Source organism: Oryx dammah, unplaced genomic scaffold (assembly GCF_014754425.2).
Source record: "Oryx dammah isolate SB20612 unplaced genomic scaffold, SCBI_Odam_1.1 HiC_scaffold_6, whole genome shotgun sequence".
Classification (NCBI taxonomy): Eukaryota; Metazoa; Chordata; class Mammalia; order Artiodactyla; family Bovidae; genus Oryx; species Oryx dammah.
In genome coordinates this window covers 565,139-588,827 of record NW_024070190.1, presented here as the reverse complement: position 1 = coordinate 588,827, position 23,689 = coordinate 565,139, and the positions used below count along the sequence as shown (strand labels likewise).

Below are 23,689 nucleotides of genomic sequence, written 5' to 3'. Positions count from 1 at the left end.
GTGACCTAAATCAAATCCCTTATGATTATACAGTGGAAGTGAGAAATAGATTTAAGGGATTAGATCTGACAGAGGACCTAAGGAACTATGGAAGGAGGTTCGGAACACTGAACAGGAAGATCAAAACCATCCCCAAGAAAAAGAAATGCAAAAAGGCAAAATGGTTGTCTGAGGAGGCCTTACAAACAGCTGAGAAAAGAATGAGAAGCAAAAGACAAAGGAGAAAAGGAAAGATATATCCATCTGAATGCAGAGTTCCAAAGAATAGCAAGGAGAAAAGAAAGCCTTCTTAAGTGAACAATGCAAAAAATAGAAGAAAACAATAGAATGGGAAAGACTAGAGATCTCTTCAAGAATATTAGAGATATCAAGGGAACATTTCATGCAAAGATGGGCACAATAAAGGATATGAATGGTATGGACCTAACAGAAGCAGAAGATATTAAGAAGAGGTTGCAAGAATACACAGAACTATACAAAAAAGACCTTAACAATTTGGATAACCACAATGGTGTGATCACTCACCTAGATCAGACATCTTGGAATGTGAAGTCAATGGGCCTTAGGAAGCATTACTATGAACAAAGCTAGTGGAGGTGATGGAATTCCAGTTGAGCTATTTCAAATCTTAAAAGATGATGCTGTGAAAGTATTCCACTCAATATGCCAGCAAATTTGGAAAACTCAGTAGTGGTCACAGGACTGGAAAAGGTCAGTTTTCATTCCAATCCCAAAGAAGGGCAATGTTAAAGGATGTTCAAACTATTGCACAATTATACTGATCTCACACACTAGCAAAGTAATGCTCAAAATTCTCCAAGCTAGGCTTAAACAGTATGTGAACCGAGAACTTCAAGATGTACAAGCTGCATTTAGAAAAGCAGAGGAACCAGAGATCAAATTGCCAACATCCGCAGAGTCATAGAAAAAGCAAGAGAATTCCAGAACAACATCTATTTCTGCTTCATCAACTAAGCTAAATCCTTTCACCGTGTGGATCACACCAAAGGGTGGAAAATTCTTAAACAGATGGGAATACCAGACCACCTCTCCTACCTCCTGAGAAATATGTATGCAGGTCAAGAAGCAACAATTAGAACCAGACATGGAATAATGGACTGGTTCAAAATTGGGAAAGGAGTACATCAAGGCTGAATATTGTTACCTGGCTTATTTAACTTATATGCAGAGTACATTATATGAAATGCTGGACTGGATGAAGCACAAGATGGAATCAAGACTGCCAGGAGAAATATCAATAACTTCAGATATGCAGATGACACCACCCTTATGGCAGAAAGCGAAGAGGAAATAAAGAGCCTCTTGATGAAAGTGAAAGAGGAGAGGAAAAAAGTTGGCTTAAAACTCAATATTCAGAAAACTAAGATCATGGCATCCAGTCCCATCACTTCACGGCAAATAGATGGGGAAACAATGGACACAGTGTCAGACTTTATTTTCTTGGGCTCCAAAATCACTGCAAATGTTGACTGCAGCCACAAAATTAAAAGATGCTTGTTCCTTGGAAGAAATACCATGACAAACCTAGACAGCCTATTAAAAAGCAGAGACATCATTTTGCTGACAAAAGTCCTTATAGTCAAACCTATGGTTTTTCCAGTAGTCATGTAGAGATGTGACAGTTGGACCATAAGGAAGGCTGAGCACTGAAGAATTGATGCTTTTGAACTGTGGTGTTGGAGAAGACTCTTGAGAGTTCCTTGGACTGCAAGGAGATCCCACCAGTCAATCTTAAAGAAAATCAACCCTGAATATTCACTGGAAGGACTGATGCTGAAGCTGAAACTCTAATACTTTGGCTACCTGATGCACAGAACTGACTCACTGGAAAAGACCCTGATGCTGGGAAAGATTGAGGGCAGGGGAAGAAGGGGACGACAGAGGATGAGATGGTTGGATGGCATCACTGACTCAATGGACATAAATTTGAGCAAACTCCAGGAGTTGTTGAAGGACAGGGAAACCTGGTATCGATGGGTTCGCAAAGATTTGGACATGGCTGAGCAACTGAACAACAATGCTACACAGCAGACATTAATGCAACGCTGTAAATCAGCTATACTGCAAAAATCACAAAAGAAGTGAAAAGCCTAACAATTTCAGGGAAATGCCAGGCACTGTACTTATATTATTTCATCTAATCCTCACAGTAACCACAAGAGTTTAGCATTATTAGAGCTATGTGACCCAACAGGACACAGATAAGGCAATTAAATAATTTTTCCATTCATTAAACAAACATTATTAAACACCAAATTATGTCAAGTATTACTACTGCAAGTGTTGGGAATAAAGCAGTGAATTCACAAGTTTCTGCATCAACCCAACTTACTTTCTCACAGAAGCAGAGAGAACCTAAAGAAGTAACCCAGTGATCTGTGACGCACCAGATGCTAAATATTACTGAGAAAAAGAAAGCAAGGCAGGGAGAACAGGGTGTGCAGGAGGACTGCCCAAGCTCACACTGCGAGAAAATCTCAAAGTCATCCAGAGATAATGAAAATGAAAGCGGAGAAATAAAAAGGCCAGTGGATCAGAAGAGATAAAGGTCATGGCAGATGAGGAAACAGAAATGGAAACATCTCACTAGAGATATTTAACAATGAAAAGAGAAGAACCGGAACAGAAGCGAGGTATCTCAAATTCCCTTTTTCTTAAGACCTTTAAAGGGAGTGCTTGAAGCATGTACAATCCTGCCAGCTCCAACACAGCCCTGCCCTCTAGTCCAGGCCCAGGGAGTGGGAAACTGCAGCCTGGACTCTTCAGAGTCTGATATGGCTCTCAGCACTGATGCCCTCAGTCCCCACTGCCCCCAACCCCAACAGTCCCATCACCACTGCACCATCACCACCACCACTGCCACCACACAAGTCAAAACAACACTTTCCGGAGGAACATAAACAGCTGCGTGCTGATATTAAAAGGGCATTTTCCTGGGCTGTGTGACTACAAAACTGTGGCTAGCCCGTGGGAGTGCAACTTGTCTACAATCTGTGGATGTTCCCTCACTCCTAGGACCCTAAAGCCTGTGCTGAGCCAGCCTGCAGGGTCATCCTGCAGTGACCATCTCCCGGCAGGCAGACTGAAATTCAAAACAGCTAAGTGAACGAAGCATTAAGATGTTTTTCTTGGCTGATGGATAATGTCAAACCCGAAATGTGATAATTTGTGAAGAAGCAGTATTTTAGCATAGAATGTTAGATTTATATCAACTTTCTGTAATTAAATTAGCAGACAAAAATGTTCCCTATCTCAGTAAAAAGCTTCCTCATCTATCCAAATTGCTGGTGGAAGACACCTGAGAGTCATCTCACGCTATCCTCTCCCTCAAGTCCAAAGGCCAAGCCGATCCCAAGTCCTTCAGTTTCTTACCCCAAATCACCTTTACATCAGACCTCTCTCCTCCCCCCGCCACTACCTCAGGCCAAGTCACCATCATCTGCCTTCTGGGCTACCTTCCTGCTCTTACTACTTCTCCTCCACCTTCTCCAAACCACTGCCCACATGGCAACCTTGTCGCTAACTTTCTGCACACTTACAGATCAAAATATTTCAAACACCCTGTGACATCCTGAAGGAGTGACATCTGTACACGTCTTCAAACTTGACTCATGCCAATCTCCTCCTCCATGCTTCTCTCCGCCTCAGGCCATCATATGTGCTGACCCTGTGTCCACAACACTCTTTTCTCTCCTAGTAACTCATGCAACCTCTAGATACCAGGTACCGATCAGGTCTCCCTTTCACGGTCTCACTGTATTCTGACCTTTCACATCTGCCATGTACCACATCTCAGTTCCTAACTGTGTATCTGTCTAATTATTTAATTGTCTCTTTCTCAGGATGGTAAATTCCAAGGGACAGGGATTATATGAGGCTTGGTTAATGCTTTATGTTTACAGCTAATCTTGGCATTTGGTACATAGTAGGCACTCACCAGTTTGCTAATAAAGGATTAGTTCCAGGGCTATGAGTTGCTGCCAGTTTCGGTATATTCCTCAGTGTGTGAAATGATTAGGATAAAACTCACCCTCCCTCCTCCACCTGTAGCAGGAGGGGCTGACTCTTATCCCCACGAGCAGACACATTTTTTGCTGAGGAGACCTGCTACAGATGAGCAAGTGACTTTCTAACACACATTTAGAAAATCTGGGCAGAAAGTAAAAGCAGAGCATGAAACACACTTTTCAGATTCCTTCATAAAGAATTAGTACCCAAAAACTAAACAGTGCCTACCACGGGTCACATCTTAAAACTCAAGATATTCCACTGCCTTGGATGAGCCTTTGTATCAGAAAATAACACAGGATACGCTAATGTATACCCGGATGACTGTCTGCGGGCTGGATGGCTGCTGTTTCCTGAAACTCCTCTGAAAACAAAAGGTGTATCCCAAGAGGACACCCCTCTGAGCACAATATTCATTATATACAAACAATCACTCCATATACAGACACGGACAAGATGCCAAGAAATTCCAGTAATATTATTAGAAACAATAACAACCTTCAATACCAGCAAGTAAGTAGTTGCTTTCCCTGTGGGGTGTAGGCTGTATTAAAGACTTTCTCTCACTGGTTTTTACCAAATTTCCATGCTGAAGGACTGAGATCAAATATTGCACAGCCAACTCCAAAGAGAAAGAAACCAAAGGACAGAGTTCAAAATGATGTTCAAAGAGATGGCTGATGAAAAACAGAACTATAATTTGAGAGCTATTTGGACACTGACTCCCCCTACCCCATGTATCTCCGTGTCCAGGCCAATGAACTCCCACAGAGACAACATGGGTGTCAGGACTGATCCCCAGGAACAAGCCCTCTGGGAACTGGGACCTAAGCCTATCTCCCATCTCGTACTTCTCTGAAGACTAGAATCAATCACTGTTAATAAAAAAAGAGATTCCTGGCCCCAAACTCACTAAGTCAGGATTTCCCAAGGCATGCCCTGGGAATATGAAATTAACAAGCACACCAGGGCAACCCCAACTGGGAAACATTGCCCTGAAGGTTCAGGTCATCCACCTGGGAAGAGACCAGTGGCTGAAGGATGCAGGTTAGGGACTTCAGGGGGTACAGGAGTGACCCAGTGTTTCTGGATGGGCCTCCCAGGGGACACGGTCCAGAAGAAGGAAGAGCTAAGTCCCTGGAGATGCTCTGAGAAACTCCAAATAAAAGGCGGGACAGGCACCTCAGCTGAGTGGGTTGGAATAGAGCCCAGAAATAGCCAGAAAACACACTGATGCCTGGAGAATAATTGAGCAGTGAGACAGGCTCACAGTGTTGGGCCTGGGAGAGGGAAGGAGGCTGAGTCTGGGATAGGAGCACCAGCAGGTCCAGAGGTCCCAATAATGCATGATTATTCATCATGCCGAGAGGACCCCCTGGTCTGATGAGTGGGACACAAAGCTCCCTGCCTCCACCATCTCACATGTCCACTCACTCAGGACAGGATGATCAGATACCCACTCTCAGGCAGTCAGTGCTCAGCCCAAGGGGCAGAGTGCTCTAGCAGATGCTTCCATTTCACAGACAGCTCTGCTCACTCTCATGACCCCCCTCAAGCCCCAGCCTAGTCTCTTCGGTTTTCTGCCTCAACTTTCAGAGGGACATTACTGTTGTGTAATTGCTTTTCCCCCAAGTACAACTACATTATGAACATATGCCCACGTAAGTAAAGGCTCCAGTAAAACATGGTTTTAAGTACCAATCATGAAGACTGGCATTTCTTAAGTAGGCAGTGGTAGGCCCTCTAGGGAGCATTTAGGAAACTGAGGGCTATTTGTGATGCACACAGAGGTTGGGCTCCCCACTGAATTCTGTGAGCTGGAGCCAGTGCCTTGACAGGCATCGGGCAGCCCCACACAACAAAGAATTCCCCACCACCCCCCGCACCCCTGCAGGACTTCCAAACGTTTTCTGGGAATGTGAGGGCCAGGGGCACTTGGCCTTTGCACAGTCTTAACTAGAAAATGATGAGAGGGGCTTCCCTGGTGCTCTAGTGGTAAAAAATCCACCTTGCAGAGCAAGGGACACCAGTTCGATCCCTGGTCTGAGAAGATTCCACAAGCTGCAGGACACCTGAAGGCCTGTGCTCCAACTACTGAAGCCTGCACACCCTGGGGCCCACGCTCTGCACCAAGAGAAGCCAGCACAGCTAGAAGCCCAGGCACCACAGTGAGAGAGCAGGGCCCACTCACCGCGTCTGGAGAAAGCGCACGGGAGCAAAGACACAGCGCAGCCGAAAGACATAGGTAAAACAATAGTGGATGAGACAGAAGTATCTAGAACACACAGCGTGGAGAGGGGATTGGACTAAACTGTCTCAGTGTGTCACTTGGGACCACTATTCTACAATTCAAACATATAAAGAAATCCAGCCATGTGACTTTCTACCGAGTTCTCTCAGAGGGATCAATTATCTATTATATTCTTATCTTCTTCCATGATCATATAATTGAAAATTTTACATTCTAATTTTGGTTTGGTTAACCATTTCAAATCCTAAACCTAGAGAACTTTTACCCTTAAGTATAAGCCAAGGAAGGAGAAGGAAATGGCAACCCACTCCAGTATTCTTGCCTAGAGAATCCTGTGGATGGAGGAGCCTGGTGGGCTGCTGTCCATAGGGTCGCACAGAGTCGGACACGACTGAAGCGACTTAGCATGCATGCACTGGAGAAGGAAATAGCAACCTACTCCAGTGTTCTTGCCTTAATTCCAGGGACAGAGGAGCCAGGTGGGCTGCTGGCTATGGGATCACACAGAGTCGGACAAGACTAAAGTGACTTAGCAGCAACAGCAGCATAAACCAAGGAAACTATAATGGATGTACATAGAAATATTTTTCAATGATTTTTACTACAGAAATGTCTATAGATAAAAATCCTAGAAGTTACCAAAATATCAAATAATTTGGAATTAGTTAAATCAATGATGGTATATCCATAGAATAGCTATTTCCAGCTATGGTATATCCACAGAATAGCTATCCATAGACTAGCTAATATTTTAGAATACTTCATGATAAAGAAAAATACAGAATTAAGTGGGACAATCAAGTTACACAAAAATGGGTCTCTAAGATTTCATATATATGAAGAAATTTCATATATATTTCATATATATATGTATAAATATATAAACTCTATCAAAAATGTTTTTATCTAGTATTGATAAAAGAAAAATAGAAGGGGTTGGTGGGAGCCCTATGTGTCATTATATATGATGTGTGTGTGTGATATTTAGCATAAGTCCTGCAAAGGAATAATCCTGTTGGTAATACAAACAGAGGCACTGGAGTAGCCATTGCCTCATTGGGAAGATGAAGAGTAAGAAGAACAGCTTCATTCCCATGGCCTCAGGAACACTGAATACTTAAAACAGCTAGTCAACGTTCTAAACTAGATTTAAGTTTAAATGCACACTGTCACCTATAATCATTACTGAAATTTCTCTTAAATCAATTCCAAGTTAGGGCAAGAAGTTTCCCAAGGTGTTGAAACATTAAGGACAAAGTTTTTTGCTCCATCTCCTAGAAATATTATTTCAAACATAGGGCCATAAAGAGACTAAAGTCTGTAAAATAAGTTTCTTATAAAAAATCGTACATTAAAGTATTCATTATAGAAAATCAAATTTGTTCAACTTAGCCATAAATGAACTCAGCAGCCTTGTGATAATTAACCCATTACTCTATTAGTTTCTGTATAAAGATTGGATAGTCAGAATACTTTCCAGTCTAGTTTATTCTGTTGGGTTTGCTTTAAATAAACATTACTTCTCTAACAGATTCAAACTCTACTGCATTGGGAAGGCCCTTTCACACATACATCATTCTTTTTCATGCCCAAATTAAAACAAAGGCAAGAACATTAAAACGTATACTACAGTGGTACAGAGGTTATATCTGGGCGGTATACAATTATAAGGAATTTTTATTTCCTTGGAATTTACTGTATTTTTGAATAAAACCATGTGTCACTTACTTTATTATTATTTCTTTAATGAAAAATGAGTTTCCCTTTTATCTTTATCCTAATCATTTTCCAGCCAACGTGATAACACTTTATTGAGTGATCAAGGGCAGAATACTTCAAAAAAGAAAAACAAATGAAGAAGGAAAAGAAGGTTTCATTTCCAGAATAATCAAGTGTGGGCTCTTTTTCAATCAACACTAAGGATTTGGTGTGGGATTCTTTTGTGTGTGCTCTACAGCAGGGAGGATAAATTGCTTTATCTGTGGCTGCAAGGGCTTTATTATTAAGCTAAAGTCTTTCCATGTCTAATCCTTTAAACATCCAGGGTGTTGAGAATTTTCAGGCTTGAGGCAGATGGGGCTTTAGAAATCACCTGACTGAAACCTGAATTAGGGGAGAGGGTGGTCACCTGATAGACAAGAGGTAAAACCTACATTTCTTTTAAGTTTATGTTCTTGAAGTAGAGGTGACTTACAATGTTGTGTTAATTTCTTTTGTACAGCAAACTGATTAAGTTATACATAGATATATACATTCCTTTCGCGTTCTTTTCCATCATATCATAAGATGTTGAATACAGTTTGCTGTGCTATACAGTAGGACCTTGTTGTTATCTATCCTATATAAGAGTTTTCGTGTATGCATGCCATGTGCTCAGTCTAGTCTCTGCAACTCCTCTGTCCATGGAATTTTCTAGGCAAAAATACTGGAGTGGGCTGCCATTTCCTCCTCCAGGGGATCTCCCTGGCCCAGGGAATGAACCTGCCTCTCTTGTGTCTTCTGAATTGCACGTGGATTCTTTACCCACTGAGCTGCTGGGGAAACCTGGGGTATAATAGTTTACATCTGTTAACCCAAAACTGTGGAAGGAAAGCTATGACAAACCTAGACAGCATATTAAAAAGCAGAGACATCACTTTGCCAAAAAAGGTCCATATAGTCAAAGCTATGGTTTTTCTAGTAGTCATGTATGGATGGATGTGAGAATTTGATCATAAAGAAGGCTGAGAGCCAAGAATTGATGCTTTCAAATTGTGATGTCAGAGAAGACTCTTGAGAGTCCCTTGGACTGCAAGGAGGTCAAGCCAATCAATCCTAAAGGAAATCAACCCTGAGTATTCATTGGAACGACTGATGCTGAAGCTGAAGCTGCAGTAATTGGGCCTTCTGATGCAAAGAGCTGACTCGTTGGAAAAGATTCTGATGCTGGGAAAGACTGAAGGCAAAAGGGGGCAACAGAATATGAGATGGTTAGATAACATCTCTTGACTCGGTGGACATAAACCTGAGTAAACTCTGGGGGATAGCGAAGGACAGAGGAGCCTGGAGTGCTACAGTCCATGAGGTTGCAAAGTCTTGGACATGACTTAGTGAATGAACAACAACAACCCCAAACTCCCAGTCCATCCCCTTTCACCTTCCCCTTGGCAACAACAGGTCTGTATTCTATGTGAGTATGTTTCTGTTTCACAGATAACTTCACAGATAACTTCCTTTGTGTCATATTTTAGATTCCATATATAAGTGACACCATATGGTATTTAAGACCCTGAATTTCTTAATTTCCATTCCACCTGCGTTCTTCTGCACCCATGGGGTGGAGGCAGGATGGGGGCTGAGGAGAACCCTCACTGCATGACTGCCATTCTATGCAGTATAAGCAAAGAAAGCTATTTTTAGAATCCATGATTACCCAACCATGTACCAGACTCTCAAAATTCTGTCAAGACAAGTTAATTTTTTAAAAATCTCTATCATATCCCTTTAAGAAACGAAAAAGAAATCCTAAAAACACACTAACAAGAAGAGCACGCTGATAATACACAGATCTCTGCTCTAGTACAGTCTAAAAAGGCACATTTTATGTTCTTTACTATTAAAAAACTCTGGGTGCTCATTCCCTTACTCATTCTTTCTCCTTTTAGCAGAGCCCACTTAGACTCTGCCTACTTCTACAAAAAAACATTTGAACAAGAAGCAAGTAGCTATTAAAACACACACAAGTTGTCTATCTCAAAAACAAAAGATTAAAGGATTTATCCCCCAAGGAAAAGCTGCTGCCAACAAAACTTCCTCCTTCCATAAAGCAACAAAGTTTTTTCTTTTATCTGAAATGTTACAAAAATAGTCAAAGCCATCAAAGGCCATTATCCTTGCTAATACCCCAATCTTCAACCCCCTCTAACTGGGGACTTCCAGATGAAGAGTCTAATGAACTCCAGTTCGCAAATGTAACCACCAACTTAATTAATAGTAACACATTGCTATAGAATAGCTCCTGTTTATACAGGCAAGGTCTTTAATGACATTAAAAGGCTTAATACTGTCATAAATTTTAATACAATATTTTAAACACAAGTGAGTTTATCACTCTCAAAAGTAAATTTACTTAGCTGGGTAAGAAATCCACAACTTCATTAGTATTCTCCTACAGCCATAAATTCCCCTTTGTCATATCTGAGCATTTACAGAATTGGCACTGGCTTTAGCTATAGAAATCAATCACACTGATGCATATTCATCAACTAACTGCTCTAAACAGGCTGATGGTGCTTGTCTTGGTTCTATTGCAAGGGAAGCCAGGGCTTAAGCAAATTACAGCCTTGCTGGGTGTCAAACTAGGAGATGAGAGGGTTGTATTAAATGATTACTAAAGCTTCATTCTTGCTCTAACTAAATGCAGTTCTGTAACTATGAGTTTTAAACAGCTCCAGATACTAAGGACCATGCCAGAGTAGGGCAATATGCAGCCCCACCACTCAGATGCACTGAAAATCCAAATTAAAATGTAAACACATCATCTTTCAGAAGGAAGCATTAAGGTATTTATCAGCCATCACCTTATTAGGGCTTAGCTCCAGGCAGCTAGAGTCCTAAGGATGAGCAGTTGCTGGGAAGAAAAGGACTGAAGTAGGCATTTAAATCAAAAGGCCTATAAGAGCCAGGCAAAGAGCATACATAGAGATCTGAGTGGGAATTGTGGGAAAACAAAGAGCTGCTCCTCAGTTCCAACTAATTATTGCCTTGCAAGAATGTACACCCTGGGTTATCCCATTTTTACATATTTCAAAAGAATGTCAAAAATCCATAAAACCTCTGATATTTAAACATTGAATCATGAAGGATTGATGCTTTTGAACTGTGGTGCTGGAGAAGACTCTTGAGAATCCCTTGGAGAGCAAGGAGATCAAACTAGTCCATCCTAAAGGAAATCAACCCTGAATATTCATTGGAAGGACTGGTGCTGAAGCTAAAGATCCAGTACTTTGGCCAGCTGATGCGGAGAGCTGACTTATTGGAAAAGACCGTGATGCTGAGAAAGATTGAAAGCAGGAGGAGAAGAGGGCAACAGAAGATGAGATGGTTGGACGGCATCACCACCTCAATGGATGTGAGTTTGAGCAAACTCCAGGAGATAGTGAAGGACAGGAAAGCCTGGCATGCTGCAGTCCGTGGGGTCACGAAGAATTGGACAGGATTTAGCAACTGAACAACACAAATGTTTTAAAACAGTCTACAAGCCAATTATATCTCCACATTAGATACACTTACAGGACACCAAATTTGAGATCTTTGATGTGGGACACCATACTACTAAGGAATAAAATAGAAAGATGAGGGGAGATGCTAAATAGGAGGAAGGATGCAAAGAAAGAGGACAGAATGGGCTAAGTCAATATCTGAAGTTGGCTCTGTTGAGGAAATTCAGAACATGCAAACTTGGAGGCAGGAAGAGATTAAGACAGTGAGTCTAAACCTTCTGGGTGGTCACGGGTAGCATATGAGATTTTCATTATTGCTTTAGAGATTTTCCCTGGAAAAATAAACCTAAGGAGTAAGAAGAATAAAGCTGCCCACCAAGATGTCTGTATGTTTGTTCCTTGTTCTCCTCCTCTTGTTACCTTACATGGCAAAAGGGACTCTGTAGAAGTCATTAAGTTAAGGAACTTGACATGGAGTGATTACAGTGAGTTATCTCAGTGGACCCAATCTAATCACATGAATCCTTAAAATCAGAACATCTCTCCTGTCCAAAGCTGTAACAGAGAACACCCTGTTCTCATACTGGATCTATTCCTTTAGCTCTAAACCTTGTGCTCTGTCACCTGTGTTCAGCCATGCTTGCTCTGCACCTTTTGTGAAAGAATGTTGCCCACAGCCTGAAATATAACATGGTAGCCCATTCTCAAGGTTCTGACCTTTAAAGGTTTAACACTTTTCCATTCACACACAGAGAAAAAAGAGAATAACCTTTGTCCTGTTGTAGGTTTATAGGAACATTGTAATCAGACCTACATAGACAGCTGCAAGAACAAACAATTCTGGCACCAAATGGTTTGCAACAACCAACCACACCACCATGCCTCCTAGGTACAAACCTGTGACTTACAGCAACACAAATTTATAGTCTTATGGTTCTGTAAGGACAGATGGCCAACATGGGTCCCACTGGGATAAAATAAACGTGTGTAGGCTTGCCTTCCTTTCAGACAAGAAGCCGGAATCTTAGTTGGGTAAGATGGTTCTTTGGGATACAAGTCCACCATCCTCTCAGCCTGCTGGCTTTCTGAACAAAATCGCTCTTTCTTGTCCTAACAACACATCTCTTGATTTACTGGCCTGTTGTGAGATGAGGAGGAGGAGCTTGAACTCAGTCACAATTAGAAGAAAACACGGAAGAATGCTCAGAGAGATGCAATGTTTCCTGCTTTGAAAATGGAAGAAGAGGCCACTTGCCAAGCAATGTGGGCAGCCTCTGGAAATGGGAAGAGGCAAGGAAATGGATCAGTTCTCCCCTAGAGTCTCCAGAAAGGAATGTAAGCCTGCTGACAATGTTTGTTTTATCCTAGTGGGATCCATGTTGGCCATCTGTCCTTACAGAACCATAAGATTATAAATTTGTGTTGTTGTAAGCCACAGGTTTGTGGTCATTTGTTACAGTACCAACAGAAAACCAATATACATAAAGACGATCAAAATTTGGCAAAAACACTCACAGACCTCCTTGATGCTCATCCATAGACATTAGATAAAGACTCCTTGCTCTAGAAAGAGCTGAACAACATGATCTCAGAGCTGAAGGTAAAAGTTTTTCTCTTTGGCACATGTGAGAAGATCAATACTACCCCATGACACAGTCAGCTTCAAAACTGCACCTCTACAAGGATGGATTCATTCTCTGGACACTAACTACCCTTATGAGTCTCACTTAAATCACATGTGAACCCCTGACAACTCCTTGCTGCAGACTGATCTTTCTTCTCTTTCTCAAAGCGTTTGTTATGCAAAGAACATGCTCCTCCTCAACCTCCATCCCCAAGAAGATGGCATTTTACACCTGCTGAGATTTAGCCTGGCTTATTCCCTCACTCTGAGCCAGACTGAGCCCTGAAGTATCTTGTTACAGTATCATGTCTCTATCAAGATCTTACTGAGCATGATATGCCTGGACCAGGCCATATGCTGGCTTAAAACGGAAGAGGAAGGTTATCAGGAAAGTGAGCTACCTGACTCAAAGTTGCTTTCAGCCTCAGATCTCATATCACCAGTTCATCAAATTTCACAATCCCTGTAATATTTTGAGATTTTTTTTAAGTTCCATTAGAATGATCCTGGGTGACATCACCATGGTTGTGACAAATAACTCTATAGTTTAAAGTTACCATACCAATCAAATACTAAACCTAATACGCCAGACATAACTGGCTTCACAGCTCCTGATCTGCAACTTGACACCAGATCCTGTGACTGTCAACGCTGATGCATAGACAATTCTGGAATGCTGCTAGATGAGAAAGCAAAGTGGAACATGGAAGCTAGAAAGGAAAAAGAATAAAAGAACAACAAGATATTTGGGGTCCCATGGAGATTTGCTGAAGTATAGAGGAAGACAGACCAGATCTGTTTCTGCAAGAAGCGGCCACTCTGTTGGGCAGACTATCTTGACTCAACAAGGAAGGCTGCCCAGTGACCAAAGTATCTGGCTCCTTTTTCTGACATGCAGAAGAGGTCAGGAACCTCCTAAAACGTTACACAAACTTACGTGTATATGTGCATCTCTTATTTTCTGAAGAAAAGTGCCATAGATCTGAGGATCCAAATGAACTGTAACTCCCCATTTCCAAGTATAAGAGGGGCTAGCCTGTATGTTTCCCCATGAGGACTTCTCTAATTCAACACTCTTAGCTCTTATTAGTCATAAGTGAATAATTCCCACCATAGAATCCTATTATATTTCTGACTTGCCCTCTGATAGCAGCAATAATACCATTTACCCTTTCCACTGTAGATGGGATATAAAGTGGTCTTAATTTTACCAAACATCTGGCATCTTTGAGAAGGTGACTTACTAACCTCATTTTCCCCATCAGCCTCTGTGGAATATTCATCCCAAAGGGAACCATGCATTCCATACAAATATGAATGTGGATTTTGTTTGTTGTTTTCATTTTGTCTGTTGTGCGTTTTGTTGTATCTTTTTTTACAGTTTTGAAATATGCATAGGAATAGAGTTGGCCTTATTATTCCTGAGAGAGGCAGTCACCGGTCTAGTGGGCTAAGACAGGGTCACTGTCTAAACTGGCTGTAAAACAGCTTTGCTATAATAAGGTTTCCAGCAGGAGGGTGAGTATTCTGATCAGCAGAGAAACGACGGGACTGAGTCTCATCAAGGTCAGGTAAGAATAAACAGACAAGAGATGGCAACCAGCAAATAAGGTGAGAAAAGATACCCAAGAATCCAACCAGATAATAGATCACCTTAATTTTAGGATCTCTATCAACCATCTGAGGTGCTATGATTCTAAATTTAGTATGCTGAATATTTAAAAACACAATTTCACTATATATAAAATAGATAACTAATAAGGACCTACTGTAGAACACAGGGAACTCTTCACAATTCTCTGAAATGACCTACGTGAGAAAAGAATCTAAAAAGAACAGAAATAGGTATACTAATTCACTTTTCTGTAGACCAGAAAATAAGACAATATTGTAAATCAACTATAGTCTAATAAAAATTAATTTCAAATAAAAGCACATTTCATAGTACAGCCAATCTTGTCTGTTGTTGATTTATTTAGACTCTGCTGCCTTAGAAAAAATGTTGAAAGGTCATGCCAGAAGCCCAGCCCTCCCTTTCTCCTGGGAGCTATGATTACACTGTACACAAGATCCTACAAAGACAGCTGACACAACTAGTGGTTGAATTCTTTCTTCTGTTTAGTTCCAGAAGAGACTTGCCATAGACAGCTGCAAGGCCAGGCTCCCGCTGAATGCCATGTCAACCTTGCTGTAGTCAGCCTTCACCCATGTTCTTGCCCTGGACCCAGGAGTTGTCTCCTGCAGGTCTAGGAGACCACAGAGGCCAGCCCAGGGCCAATTCGAGGCTTAGAGACATCACCTGGATCAGCAAAGAAGCCACACCTGCTATGCTGCAATCAGACATTTGTAGGTTCAAATTCTGGTTCAGCCTTTTTCACTTGTACAATATCAGGCAAGTGCCTTAATGTCTCAGCCTCAGGGTCCTTCTCCATAAAATGAGGCTAAGAGTATCCACTTTCTAGGGAAGGCTGATGCTAAGTTGCATCAGGGAAGGGATGAGAGCTAAATGACAGAATATATGAGAAGCAATTGGCTTGATGCCTACACTATTATTACTAATTACCACGATCACAGAAGAAAAGCTAATCATCTCTAGCATGGAATGAAAGAGGACAAAATGATATCAGCATTTCTCTTTCTCAGGGCAGGAAGGTCTCTACTCTTCTCTGAGCCTTAAGGCTGATTATCTTCTGACTGAAGGGAGAGAAAGTAGGTTGTTTATATTTCTCTTAGACTCAATGATTCTCCTTCTAGGCCCCATTAAAGAGCTTCTCTGACTTCAAAGTGATGCCAATGAGTGTGAGAAAGCCTTGCCTCTTGTGTGGGGGTAGCAAGCACAGGTGCGATCAGTCGGGGAAAGGAACCCCAGGCCCACTGCAACTTGTGACAACAAAGGGCCCACCTTGGTTGAACTCGCACAGTTTCTTGGCACCTGGAGGTGGGGGTGTGTGCCCTCTCCTGAGTTGGTGTTCCCGGTCTCCCTTGACACTCCGACTGGCTGGATACCACATGCTCTGTCTCCTGCAAGAGAAACAGGAAAGGGAGACGAACCGTCAGCAGCCAACAGTTCCACAGTGTTCTCCGGTGGGGGCTGGGTCACAGAGCAGAGCAGCAAGCCGTAGAAAACACACACCGCTGACGACTGTGGGGACGAGGGCTGATGAGTAATTCAAAACTGAAAAAGTCTCTTTCTATCTGGCAGTTGCTGCCACGTTACAAAATAAAGAGGAGGTTTCCCTGATGGTCCAGTGGTTACGACTCTGCACTTCCATGTCAGGGGATGCAGGTTCAACCCTTTATCAGGGAACTGAGATCCCACATGTGGTGCAACCAAAAAAATTCCAGATACAGAACAAGGAGAAAGTAATAATAAAAACCTAAATTTTACAAACATTAAAAATATTATAGAGCTTCCCTAGAGGCTCAGTGGTAAAGAATCTACCTGCCAGTGTAGGAGACACGAGTTTGATCCCTGATCTGGTAGGATTCCACATGCCACAGAGCAACTAAGCCGACGTGCCACAGCTGAGCCTGTGCTCTAGAGCCCAGGAGCCACAACTGCTGAGCCCGTGTGCGGCAGCTACTGAAACCCAGGCTCTGCGATAAGAGAAGCCACCACAATGAGAAGCCTGTGCACCGCTAGAGAGCAGCCCCCAGTCACCATAAACAGAGAAAAGCCCACTCGGCAACAAACCTCCAGCATGGCCAAAATAAACAAAACTATGAAAAAATTATAGAAGAGTATTTAATGAACAAATAGATTTGAAAATGTAATCTCCAGAATATTTATAGCATAAGCTCAATTTTGCCAAATCAAATATATGTATAAATGTACACACACACAAATACACACACATACAAAATCGAGACCAAGTAAACCAAAATCTTAACAATGACTAACATTAAGATATCATTTTTTTTTCTTTTGGGTGCTCATCTACATTCATTAAAATAATGATACATTATTCCTATAATAAGAAAGAAATTTAAGTGAATCTGAAAACTAAGGGACAAATAATTTTTATAAATTCCAAATCCTAAGTATGCTTAGTATCCCTCTCCTCCCCACTCCCTCCCTCTCTCTCTCTCACACACACATACACACACACACACACACACCTGTCTATACTGCACCCAAAGAAATCACTAGATTGGCCCCATCATCCTATGATGAACTCTACTAATTAATTTAGGAAAATTAACAGAAGTCAAGTCTAGAGAGTATCATAAACATTCCCAAGTTAAAATGAATCTGTATTCAATACAAAGACACACATACCCAAGATGAAAAACTTATATACTTTCAGCAATTGAAACACTGTCATGTTTGAGCCATGCCAAACCTCTGACAAACTTGCCTTAGGATAAAATAGCCCTTCTTTACATGAAAAATGAAATACGAAAACCAAAATCAGTAAGAAATTCAGCAAGTGCAGATGGCTACTGTCATCCAGTCAAAATATTCATGTGACACAGTGAATCAGGCTCTGACTGTGCAGTATTCTGTGGTGACATTACAGACAAGTTCCTCTCTTACGGGTGCAGGTTGCAGTCAGTTTAAGTACCAGTTTGTGAGGGATCTCAGAAAGCATTTTTCTAAAATACGACAATAGTTTGGCGGGGCAATTTGCCAAGTAGTCATCAGAAACTTCTAAAGCAAAACCATAGCAATGCTTTCCTATAAGAGGGGTAAAATGGGAAGTAGGAACAGAGCTGAGAAAAAGAAATGAATTAGAAACACCAAGATCCTTTCTTTAGTTTCAGTTTTCTAAGCATCCAGCGTCAGGCAAAAAACATACCACATGAAAGGTTGCCATTAGTGTCTGACATTTCCTTAGACATAGTAGCTGCTTGCAAAAAATTCTACAGCTACTTGAATACTTGTCAAGTTTCCCCAAACAATGGTTTTCAAGTGAGATAGCTCTGCTTGCATGTATGTGAGGTATGTGTCCTTAGACCAATTACATCCATTATCTGGACCTTGGTTTCCTTATCTGTACAATGGAGATAATTTTCCAAGCTCATGAGGGTATTGAACAAGATGCTCTTTTACTGCTTGCCAACTGGAGGCATATCATGGAATGGGAGCTACTCATGATGATAATTATAATCCTTTTATAAAAATTCCTCCCAAGCTCAATATTCTGCAACTAGTGTTAAGGAAATACTCGGAGACTTAGTCCAAATGAGCTCAGTGAAAGCAAACTATTTTTGTGTTGGGATGCATGTTTCAGGTTTCTATACTAATAATATTATTTTAAACACTGTATTTAGAAACCACCCTACTTGGAGACCTAATGACAAGGCCCTTCTAATTTCTAAACAATTTAAAACAGAAATTTCAATTTTATTAAAATTTAACCCTTTTAAGAAACAGTAGGTTTTGGTTTTTGTTTTTCCCAAAGAGAATGTTTTATCTCATCCTTTAGACTCACAGAGGCCGAAAAGGGTTTCAGGCCACACATTGCAGGACTCCTACGGATTTTAAAAGCAAAAGCAAGAATAAATAAATGGGAATACATCAAAACTAAAAAGCTTTTGTACAGCAAAGAAAGCAATCAATAAAACTAAAAGGCAGCCTACTGAACAGGAAAAGATAATTGCAGATCATGTATCTGATAAGAGGCTAATATCCAAAATATACAAAGAATCCACACAACTCACAACAAATAGAAATCTGATTAAGAAATGGGAAGAGGGCCCAAGTAGATACTTTTCATCAAGGAAGGCATACAGATGATCAACAGACACATGAAAAGAGCTCAACATCACTAATCATCAGGGAAATGAAAATCAAAACCACAATGAGAGATCATTCACACCTATCAGAATGTCTTTCTGATAATAACCAACAAATAATTACTGGTGAGGATATTGAGAAGAGGAAACCCTCATGCACTGTTGGTGTGAATGCAAACTGGGACAGCCACTATGGAAAACAGCATGGAGTTTTTTCAAAAAATTAAAAACAGAACTACCATATGACCCAGTGATTTCACATCTGGGTATTTATCCATAGAAAATAAAAATACTAATTGAAAAGATATATGCACCTTTATGGGCTTTCCAGGTGGTACTAGTGGAAAACAACCCGCCTGCCAATGCAGGAGATGTAAGAAATGTGGGCTTGATCCCTGGGTCAGGAAGATCCTCTGGAGGAGAGCACAGCAACCCACTCCAGTATTCTTGCCTGAAGAATCCCATGGACAGAGGAGCCTGGCGGGCCATAGTCCACAGGATGGCAAAGAGTCAGACATGACTGAAGTTACTTAGCCTGCACACATACACACATGCACCCTTATGATCACTGCAGCAAATAGCCAAGATACAAAAACAGTCTGTGTCCATCAATAGAAGAACGGAAGGAAAAAAGAGAATACTATAAACACATACAGGCACATTGAATATATTACTTAGTCATAAGAAAAGAATGAATTCTTGCCATCTGCAACAACTTGGGTGAACCAAGAGGGCATTATGCTAAGTCAGAAAGAGAAAGACCAACACCATATGATATCTCTAATATATGGAATCTAGAAAACAAAACAAACAAACAAGCAAAACAAAACAGAAACATACATGTGGATACAGAGAATAAACTGATGTTCACCAAAGGAAAGGTGGGCGGGGGACTGTGCAATACAAGTGAAGGGGATTTAAGAGGTATTAACTTCCAGTTATAAGTCATAGGCATGCACAACACAGGGAATATAGTCAACAGTACTGCAACATTTTTGTATAGTGACAGATGGTTACTAGACATATCGTGATGATCAGTGTGTTATGCATACACATGTTGATCTACTATATTGCACACCTGAAAAACAGCTATAGTCAAAGTGAAAAGTGAAGTTGCTCAGTCGTGTCCGACTCTCTGCAACCCCATGGAGCCCTACCAGGCTCCTCTGTCCATGGGATTTCCTAGGCAAGAGTGCTGGAGTGGGTTGCCATTTCCTTCTCCAGGGGATCTTCCTGACCCTGGGATCAAACCCAGGTCTCCCATATTGCAGGCAGATGCTTTAGCGTCTGAGCCACCAGAGGGAAAAAGTGATCATCTACTACAGACCAAGGATGTTGATAGTCCAAAGAGTTATATAAAGTGAATGAGACCTCTTTGCCCCCAAAGAACTACAGAATCTGTTTTTGACAAAGACTAAACCATGAAATGGCAGACACTAACTTGCCTACTTCTGTGTTAATGTGTTTGTCAAATGGGGAGGTACAAACTGACCAATGGGAACGAGGCAAGGTAGAAGCCAAGATCTTCTCCTCCAGGTTAATCTTCAAACCACCTAGTTAAGCATAGCCTGGATGGGCATCTGTAAGAGGAGTCATCCTATGTCTTTTCCTGCTCCCAACCACCCTCTTCTACCCTTTGACTTCACCTCCTGCAAGTCCCAAGCCCAGCCTCAGTAAAGGTACTTCTGGGTTTTCTGCTATATGCAGGAACAAACTGTCTAAGCTCTGAGACATTTCATGAGAAAGATATTACATAATGAAACATTATTTGGGTTATATTCTGACCCATGAGCAGAGGCTAGGATAGCATACAAAATGACAAGAGAGAAGTTATCTATTAATTAGGTTGAGAGGCTCAAAGCCCCAGCTGAACTGTTTACAATAGCCAGGAATGGAAACAACCTAGATGTCCATCAGCAGTCGAATGGGTAAGAAAGCTGTGGTACATATACACAATGGAGTATTACTCAGTCATTAAAAAGAATGCATTTGAATCAGTTCTACAAGGTAGATGAAACTGGAGCCTATTATACAGAGTAAAGTAAGTCAGAAAGAAGAACACCAATACAGTATATTAACACACATATATAGAGAATTTAGGAAGATGATAATGATGACCTATATGAGAGACAGCAAAAGAGACACAGAAGTAAAGAACAGACTTTTGGACTCTGTGGGAGAAGGCAAGGGTGGGATGATTTGACAGAATAGCATTGAAACATGTATATTATCATATATGAGATAAATCGCCAGTCCAGGTTCAATGCATGAGACAGGGTGCTCAGGGCCACTGCACTGGGATGAACCTGAGGGATGGGATGGGGAGGGAGGTGGGTGGGAGGGTCAGGATGGGGAACCCATGTACACCCATGGCTGATTCATGTGACTGTATGGCAAAAACCACCACAATACTGTAAACTGATTAGCCTCCAATTAAAATAAATAAATAAATAAATAAAACCCAGCTGAGTTGGAAAAAACAGACACCCCTAAGCAGAAATGGTGAAATACGATATTTCACCTTCATTGGGATTTTAGAGTTCAGCTGGGTCATAAAGAACTTGAGAGAATCTAGCTTTAATCCAATGGCATGGCCACTGTTTCAGCTCCTTCCAAATTCCCTAATTTGTACAAATCCATGACCCAGAAGAATTTTCCATCCTCATTCCAGTTTTTGCCCATCTGCTCTAGTTTGCCAAGTCAGAATACTACCCTTAAGCCGCAAAGACATATGCATCCTCTAAATCTTAAAAGATATGGTGTATGGCAAAACCAATACAGAATTGTAAAGTAAAATAAAAAATTTTTTTTTAATAAATAAATAAAAATAAAAGATATGGTGAGTCAAAATAGTCATTCTTCAGTCTTCTCACACTTGAGGTTTTACCTGTAACCATTCTATTCCATAATTGGTTAAAACTGTTATTTTCTCCAATTGCAGGCTTAATTTTTAAATTAAATGGTTTTATAACTAATCACTCCATTGCAAATAAAAATGTCTTAAATTCATGGCATCATGTTTTAAGATACCTCCACAGTTCAGAAGGACACATATTTTCAGCTTTTAAAACAAATAAGGAAAGTGTTATCAATATACCCTCTCCTATATGACCCTAAAGTTCCTGTTACCTTAAACTTGCACAATTCTGTGAAAGTGACCTATAGTCTATCTGAATAATTGGGAGTTTTAAAGATTTTTAGCCCTGATTAAAAGAACTATTTGTTATTATCACATTCATTTCATAACTGGGGGAAAGGAAGCCCTGGAAGAGATAATTTAAATTTCTTTTAAAAAACTGTTTGTCTGATTATTACTTAATGTTCTGATCCTTTAATAAAGAGGAAACTTACATATTTCCTCAATTTTACCACTTCCATTTTAAAAATAATTTGTAGGACTTTCCTAGTGATCCAGTGGTTAAGAATCCACCTTCCAATGCAGGGGACACGTGTTGGATCCCTAGTCAGGGAATGAAGATCCCACATGTCATGGGGCAACTAAGTTAGACTAATCAAGAGAAGACAAGACAGATGATTTACCTAGGATGGAAAGACTGTCTTCTATGCAAGAGATGACTTCCTGAAGACTTTGCAAAATCTAACTGAGATTTATATTGTACGACCAGTCCCGTAACAGAAGATTTTAGGTATTTCTGTTCACCAGCTGAAGTGGAAATATTTCAATAAAATAAACACAGCTTATAATTCAATAGATCCAAATAGCTTTAAATAATGCAAATCTTGATAAATCTGGGGGGAGAATTATATTATTTCAAATTTTTTACATTGAGTGACTTAATATTTTATACTCAATACTTTAATTCAAATTGCCTAAAATAGGACCATACTGTACCACAGCAATCTCCAGCCTTTTTGGCACTGGGGACCAGTTTTATGGAAGACAATCTTTCCACGGACCAGGGTGAGTGGGGGGTGGGTGGTTTGGGGATTGATTCCCATAAGGAGTATACAACCTAGATCCCTAGCACGCTCAGTTCATAGTAGGGTTCACATTCCGATGAGAATCTAAGGCCACTATTGATCAGATAGAAGGCAGAGCTCAGGCAACAGTGTGAGCAATGGGGAGCGGATGTAAATACAGGTGAAATTTTGCTCACTTGCCTGCCACTCATTTCCCGCCAGGCGGATCCGTTTCTAACAGGTCAAGGACTAGTACCAGTCCATGGCCCGGGGTTCAGTATCCCTGCTGTACCACTCGAGCTAAAGAACCCAGAGCCTAATTTCAATCTCCTAAATCAAAATTTGGAGTTCTTTCCATCCTGTTTCAACATTTCAAGTTTACTATTGTCAAATGACAAAACAAACAATTTAGTAACCAATCTGATGTCCTTTACTCAAGAGGAAACAATCCATAGCCTGGGGAAACACAGCACCTATGAAACAGAAGAGCATTCTTCCTGAGTGACTTTAGGCAAGAGTGAATATCTAGGCAAGAGGTAACAAAGAAACAGCGCATGACTAGCTAAGAGGATGGGAATTTCCTTATAAGGCCAGCAAGGCCTATCTTCTAGTGTAAGGAGAGCCACCTAAAGATGATTTGAAGGACTGTAACTGATGTGTGCTTCCACAACAATCAATTCCAGTAAGTACAGGCTGACTTAGGTATTATACTGGAAGTCCTGGCCAGAGCCATTAGGCAAGAAAAGAAAAGACATCTAAATTGGGAAGGAAGAAGTAAAGCTGTCACTATGCAGATGACATGACATGATACAGAGGAAACACTACTCTACAAAAAATAGAAAAAGCAAATTCAGTAAAAGTGCAGGATGCAAAATCAATATGCAAAAATCTTTTGTCTTTCTACACACTAATAAACTATCAGAA

The 23,689-nt window shown here is 40.9% G+C and overlaps 1 protein-coding gene across 5 annotated transcripts in view; it reads right to left on the bottom strand.

Annotated features, from left to right (window-relative positions):
* The window catches only part of LOC120865378 (protein FAM13C-like), a 135,870-nt gene that overhangs the window by 60,372 nt on the left and 51,809 nt on the right, over window positions 1-23,689 (bottom strand). For all 5 annotated transcript variants that reach the window (XM_040242636.1, XM_040242637.1, XM_040242635.1 and 2 more), the window contains one exon: window positions 16,008-16,126. In XM_040242636.1, coding sequence (XP_040098570.1) covers window positions 16,008-16,126 — 119 coding nt within the window. The remainder of the gene's footprint in view (window positions 1-16,007; window positions 16,127-23,689) is intronic.